Source organism: Halichoeres trimaculatus, unplaced genomic scaffold, assembly GCF_033239565.1.
Source record: "Halichoeres trimaculatus isolate MK-OKI-2021-1 unplaced genomic scaffold, fHalTri1.1 fHalTri1_scaffold_10, whole genome shotgun sequence".
In the NCBI taxonomy this organism is placed as follows: Eukaryota; Metazoa; Chordata; class Actinopteri; order Labriformes; family Labridae; genus Halichoeres; species Halichoeres trimaculatus.
In genome coordinates, this window is record NW_027437187.1 from 28,398,522 (window position 1) to 28,406,159 (window position 7,638).

Below are 7,638 nucleotides of genomic sequence, written 5' to 3' on the forward strand. Positions count from 1 at the left end.
ATGTCAGAAGAAGGTCTATTTAATGCACATGTAGAGCGCTTAATTTTCTCATTCATGCATAACAATGGCACAAGGTGTTCTAAAAAAATCCTAACCACAAGTTCTGTTCATTTATGTTTTCATTCAGCATTACACTTCACTGATAAAAAATTCCTAAAGGATCTGTGTTAAACAATGGATTTCACACCCATCACTTGGCTTGTAGTTGGTATATATTTTAGAATATTATTAAGAACTGGAGACACAGGTTTTTTGCAGCATTTAGCTAGGAAATGGTTTTGTGTATGTTGTAGGGGGTGTGTCAGGAAGACTTAAACATCCAAACAATTATTATCCACTATTAAGGTTTATTTCAGTCGTGGCTGAATTAGAACAATTGAATAAATATGAAAATAACAATGAAGTTTTGTTTTGAATAAGTGAAAGCATGAACATCTAAAAAAAAGATCAAATCATTACACATGCCAATGACAATAACTTTCTCATAAACAAATTACATTCACAGATCAAGTAACGTTTTGTCACTGTGCTGTCAGTTATCGGTGGTTCTCTGTCAGGAGTAATCTAGACCTACCTGAAGAGCTGCCCAGCGCCTGGGACACCTTCACTTCCATTGCATCTACCTTCAGCGCCAATCCTCCATGCAGACGTTATCTGAGTGTAAACTTTAATATCTACAAAAGCTGTTCCGTCTTATGGACCTGCCATTCCCACTCCGCTTGGAGTTGTGAGGAATGCCCGGGCGGCGCAGAGAAGACGGATGGGTGGAGTTTCAAAGTGTTGTCTAGTGAAGTGGGGTACAACATTAAACTCTAGAGGCATCGATTGATGGATATTGATTGGACGGAACTCCAGCTGTGTGGAATCATCACTTCACATCGTTATTTCTCATTCATCCGTGGAAGCGACAGCAGATTATCATACGAGGGGGGAGCCTGTCCTCTCATGTTTACTCTCTATCTCTCTCTTGATTACGTACAATTATTCAGTTTAGAGGACCTATTGTAAATAAAAAAAGGAAAAAAAAAACGTTTATTACAGGTCACCATTTGCCTGAATTACGATCGGATTGTTTCCCAATAGTTATATAACTATACCTATCATGCACTCTGCATGCAATGCATAGCACGGTATAATTGTCAAACATGAAATCATTGTTTTTTAGGGACTTTTAGGCTTTGTATAGAATGTACCCTTGTTAACAAGGTGGATTTTGGTCAAATGGAACATCAGGGGAATTGGAAAAACTTAAGAAAACAGCCCAGTGTTGCTGTTTTTTAAACTGATGCAGATATCCTGCTTTCAAAATCACATTAAAAAAATTGGTTTGACATCAAAATATGAAGTTGACCTAAAAAAAAATATGAGGGTGGAGAAATTACAAATGCTTTTTCTTTATCTTAATATACTGGTTTAAACTTTAAAATCATAGTAGGCTATATTGTAAAAAGAAATCATACACGATTTTGATTGATTTTTATTTCAAAGTGTGTTTAAGACGTATAAACACGGTATTTTCCTGATTTTCTAAATTGCCAAACAGTTAATATCTTCTTATAAACAAAATAAACACCTTGATGAATTCAGAAATGTAGCCTATCTTAAGGTGGGTTAACCAACCTTGTTGTACAAGACTCACGTCAAGAATATGTATGATCACAAGATGAAATTACAAAACCTGTAACAATATATCATATTTCACCCTATAATATACCTTATATTAGCTCCATGTCATCAGATGGTAAGTGATGCCCTGTTCTCTTTCACTATGTTCTCATCAATCCGCTGATTGTATTGGCAACATGGCACTTCCCCCACATGCTGTAGGCCACAACCATCCTCTCTTGATTTCTTGTGGTTTTCTTGAATTAATTCCAAAGCAACCATCACTATGTTAAAAGTCCTAGATGGATCATTTAAATATTCTTGCCAAACTAAATCTTGGATTCATTTTATTATCTCGCCACAGGGCGGCGCTGTTGACCCAGCTATTAAAACACTCCGCAGCTTGTCACCCTGGGCTACATTCAAAACCATGTTGCAAAGACTATACTACAATAAATATATCTAATAGCAAAGGAATTTAGAAAATGTAAGACAAACACTGAAAAAACAAACAATCAAACTCAAAAACAAACAAAAACAACAAAAAACCACATGATAACTTTGGTGAATGGAAACAGTTCAACCGTTACGTTGGTTAACACTTTTCAACGCAGAGTCATTGAACACACCCATGCAAAGTACACATCCAGTTGAACAGTAATCGTGATGTGTCAGTCGCGACTACACCAGCTTTTAGAGCCGGCTCTGTGAGTTCAATAATGGGAGTATTTTCCCCCTCATCCCTGTTCTGTTACGGCCACACGTGATTTATTAAAAAGTGATGTGGTCTGTGTCCACAGTGCCTTTTTTTTTCTTTTCATATTTTAATTCTTATCCATATTCTGATTTACTGTTACAAAAAAAGAAAGAAAGTAAAAAGAAAAAAGAAAACTAAACGAAACTGCAAATGTTTATTTTTTGCAAATTATTTTTTCTCTAATTGAGTTTTTTTTTTTTACTTAAATTTTATTAGTAGTAGTACTAGCACTGCTCCATGTTGAATGTAATTATCAAGTCACATCATAAAAATAAACATCTAGTATAGAGTATGTGTATATATGTTTATATTATTAATTCACTGTACACATAATCTTTCATTATTTCTGATAATAAATTAATAAAGGCAATTAAAAGGCCTGAGGAGCCACTTGGGAGCCGAAAGAACCGGCTCTTTTTAGTGAGCCGAGCCAAAAGGGCGTGCTCTCTTAAAAGTCCCAAATTTCTCATCACTGAACTGTAACCAAAACAAACTCAGCGAATGCCTTATATGCCTTATATGACTGACCGTCGCACCCTTATTTTTTCCAAAGCTAAGGCATTTGATCAAGGGGTGTGATAAATTAACTTATTGAGCTTTTTTGCAGCAGTTACTCGATTTCCAGTTGTAGTTAGAGCTAGCTGTTAGCTAGGATGCTATCGTTACCGTAGCGGTAGACGCAGCCGTTAGCTAACGGTAACGTTATGCTAGACCAACTGACAGCTGCGGCTGCAAGTAAAAAGTGCTGCTTAATTTGCCTAAATTATCAGTCAATCGGTTTAAACGGGTATAACATACCAGATAACAAGAAACTCGGCTTTCTTGGCTGATTGGAGACACAGAAAACCCCCTTTTTCTACGTTGCTTTTGTTGCCTAAAAAAACTTGAAGTATGGGGATGTGCTTACCGTGCTTTGGTGGAGCAGCGGACGACGTTGTTGTCACCCCAGATCCTGTAAGTAAATTACTCAAACTTTTCCCAATACCGTGTCAAAGGATTTTGGATACACCTTTTGTTCTTACAGGATCTTTGACACGATGATATTTAACGTAACAAAGCATGATTCCAAATTTGACTCCAGAGGCCATAGCAGGTTAGGTTTGTGTGCAGTAGGCGTTGACCGCTTAGTTAAAGTAAACTCTGACATGTTAGGTATGCTCCAGGCCCCACACTGTTACGTTTAACAAAGGCAGCTTACTGCTGTTTGTAAGTTCAAAAATGCGTTTATTTTTCAGGAAACAAGACGACGACAGTTAGCTGAGGCCGCTGAGAAGAGACAAAAAGAGGTAAGCTCACGTCATTCTAAGAGAAACTGTAGAAATTGCACAATTTCCCGGTATGTTTTATTACTTGGATTTAAAATTCATTTCTTGAAATAGTTTGCCAACGTTCATGAATGGAAATTTATGTGTTTTGAAATGCATTTTAATGTAACATGTTTAAAATGCATATTCAAAAATGTGAACTATGTTGTTAGACCCTATATCCCTGTCACAGTCCTGTAATACAGGGTGCAGGGCCTGTTAGTCAGCCCTTTTATCTAGCATTTCTCAATGCATGCATATATGCGACCATAAAAGGAATGTTTTTTATTTAGATTTACAGCCACGTTTTTTGATTGTTTTTGGATAATATTTTTTAAGCTACTTAAGTGTAACTGGGCCTGACACTTCAGCTTGGCCACTCAAAAAAATTCACGTAAAAACAATCATGTAAAATGTCAGTTATCAATGGCAGAACTGACCCTTGATCTGTGTCAAAAACAGTGCTTGACACATTTATTAGAGCACTTGTCATAAAAATGAGAAATCCAATCAGCACAATGAGGCACAATGTTGTCAACAAATACTCTCACTAAAACACAGTTTTCTGTTCATGAGCACAAGTACACAACTGTAGTTTGTCAATCAAAAAATAATAACGTGCGTAACTTTTGGGCTTTTTTAGTACATTTGAAAATTCATTTATAACAGAATAGTGTAGCATCAGATATATAAAAGAGCATGCATATCTTGGTGGATTAACCATTACGGAAACAGTGTTTCTGTAATGGTTAATTCAGTGTTTTGATAGTTCACTGTATGCTGTTCATTCAGGGCAGTGGTGGCAAACACCTTTCACTGAGTGGTGCTGTAATACGTTTGTGAATCACTGTATATCTAACCAAATAATGACAAAACTTGGGAGCAAAAGCTTTAAAGGACTGCTTTTAGTCAGGCAGCCTTTTTGGTGAGAGCTACTTACACCTGGAATACTCTGCCAGCCCAACTCAGGGAGCATGATACTTACTTTTCTTTTAAAAGAAATGTAAAATGATGGTTGAGAGATGATCAAGTGTGTGACCTTGTGCTCTGAAACTGTTTTGTATGTATTGTAACGTATTCTATAACGTGGATATAGTACTGGCAAATTTGCCAACTTGGCTAAACCGGCACATTTACGGAAATGTTTACAGGTATATTTTGTAGATTTGTCACTATAAAACAATATTTTAACAATGAAAAACAAACATTTATGAATCTAGCAGTTGGCAAACTCTTTTACTGAACGAGTCACAGAAAGCAGACGTCTACTTAGATTTTGACATTTTCGTATCATTTAAGTTTTTTCCAGTGTAACTACACCAGGACAGATGGTGCACATTTCTGGTTGAATGTAAACTGATGCCAAGGGATAAATTAGCAACAATAATGTATGCAGATACACATTGCCAGATTGCTTGGGAATATTGGCTGATACAAATGTAACAATTGGGTGACATAAGTCCTACTGTCTTGGAACCAGGAGTTATCTATAGTTTATGGATTGTATCATGTTAAATGAATGTATATGGAGATGTTTTAAGGCTCGATGTCTCTCTTGTTTAGTAGTGTTTCCCCCATTACACACATACACAACCCTTTCACCATAGATGCACGTAAATGTGTTGAGCAATTCTTTTATTGTACAGAAAATCCACTTGAAAACCCGTAAGAACCGTGCTAAAGTAGTAGCAAGGTAAGTATATGCCTGGACCAGACTGAAACCCATCTTCTTCTGAATTGGCTGATGTCACCACTACCACATCTTCTGCCCCAAGTCACTTTCTTCACAACTCACTACTGCAGATAGGAGCATTGGTCCCTACTCACAGTCACGTTTTTATTAGCTGCTTCATCCTGAATCCCCTTTATCTGAATCCCCATTCCTTTTCCCAGATGTGATTGAATAAACCGATCTGCTGTTCAGAAAGTTTTGGTAAACTATTCAAAAGGCTTTTGGATAACATGCACGTGTTTTAGACCACTAGTACTTCACTGGTTAACATTTAAAGATGTGACATAAAGTAATCCCCTTTTAGTGCTTGAACAGATTTATTTATCCTTTCAGACAACATACAGGGGTGTTAAAAATCCAGAAGCAGTCGAAAGGAAAAGGAAAAAACAAGAAGAAATTGAGAAACAGGAGATGACCTCCTCAGTGTCTGGAGGCGGGGGGTTGAAGGTTGGTATTGTGCTTAGGTTAAAGCTGTGTTTTAATTGAGTAAAAGAGTGTATCTGATTTGAGGCATTAGAAGCACTTGGAAGCCATAAAAAATTTCAGAGGGAAGTGCACACCCTGGGGTCTTAGGCCTCAGTTTTTAGGGAGGGGCTGATTCTGGTGACTAAATTAAACTTTTGAAATAACAGTGATGCTTTGGTGCAGGGTGTGGCTTACTCACAGTTGTACTTAATACCCGGCTTTCTAACAACTCTGAATATATTTGAAAAGATCGCTGTTAGTAGCTATTGAAATGCTATCTCCAGTTTGGTAATATTAATTTTTCAGTTTTTTTCTTTTTATATGACTAAATGGTTATTAATTTAACATTTTGGCCCTAAAGAATACATCAATCCTTTAGTTTCTAATCTTTGGAATGTTAATATAAAGGAAATAACTTGAATTAATGAGCATACAAAAATCTTTATGAGATGAAAAAAACTGCCTTTTGATTAGATCAGTTTGGTTTTTGTCAAGATAATAGATTAGTTTAATTTAATTTAATAACAGTAATTCATTTGCTTTCCAAAAACTGTTACCTTTAACTTTAAATCCATGTGAAATAAGATCTTAATGTGACATCAAGCATGTATATTTTGTAAATGCTGATCATTGAATGACATTTGAAATCTCTCAGATGATTCATTCTGTCTTTTCTCCTCCAGTGGCAAGTGGGCTGATAATCTTGAAGTCTTGACTCTGAAGTCATCAAAGATGAAATATTGCTGCAAGAGGACCTGAGAGAAGTTTGAACTGCTGTCTGTTGTTTCTCTTTTTATTTAATTTTTTTTGCCTTTTTGATGATGCTATGACAGCTGTCGTGTTTCAGAAAAATCTGATGAGATTACAGATGGCGAAACAGGACTTTAGCCCTTGTTGCCAAGATACTCATGCTGGTTCGAACCTTAGACAGCAGAACAAGGTGCAAGCAGTTTCAAGCCCTACCGTATTAGTATTGACAGGGTATTGATTAAACTGTTCTGTGATATCTGAGATTAGAGTACACACATCATTTTGAAGTCCAGCATTATTTCTAGGTTCCCTCTCCTCTAGAGATTTTTGTTTATTTAATTAGAGCATCCACAATCTGTACTGAATGACTCACTTCACAGGTCGAACAGCTCATGTTTACAAGCCACAAGTGGGCTTCATGTAGGATTAGTTCACAGTTATAAGCACCCTGCTAACTTTTGATTATCACCTTGTTCAGGGCTTCTTTTGTTGGCCACACAAAGACTAGTACAAACAGCTTCTTACCTTGTGCACCTGGCCTTTTGCACGTTGGACTCGTCTTTGCTGTTGCCTCCTTAAAAAGTCCTTATAGTTTGTGTTCTGCACAATTTAAGGTTTTTTTTTTTGCATTGAGTTATTTGCTATGTCTACAAAACACTAATGTAATGCCTGCTTGATTTAAATTATTACAAAATGTGTTGGTGTGATGCCATTTGACAAATGGGAGCTAATGTTAGACATGTATTTGCACAGAGTTTGTCAACATTTAGTGAACAGCAAACATCCCCACTCTTATGTAAGGGGTGATTCATATAACTGAAGGAAAAAAGAAAGAGTCAACTTTGCACAGCATATGTAGTGATGAAGATTTAATGAGTGCATTTCTTATGGCCTTCACTCAATCCTTAAATGCTTCTGGTGCTTTAAACATTTTGTAGAGCAGGAAAAATCAGCCAATGTTATTTGCTACAATAAATCACCTTTCTGCTACTGTTGTGTGGATTTCATGGAAGATTCTCATTTTA

The 7,638-nt window shown here is 36.5% G+C and overlaps 1 protein-coding gene across 1 annotated transcript; it reads left to right on the top strand.

Annotated features, from left to right (window-relative positions):
* Nucleotides 1-2,816: 2,816 nt before the first annotated feature.
* Nucleotides 2,817-7,617, top strand: svip (small VCP interacting protein). The gene is made up of 4 exons (XM_074678375.1): nt 2,817-3,316; nt 3,598-3,648; nt 5,732-5,845; nt 6,547-7,617. Exons 1-4 carry the CDS (start codon nt 3,254-3,256, stop codon nt 6,559-6,561), a joined length of 243 nt encoding a protein of 80 aa, XP_074534476.1. The 5' UTR covers nt 2,817-3,253; the 3' UTR covers nt 6,562-7,617.
* Nucleotides 7,618-7,638: the final 21 nt, after the last annotated feature.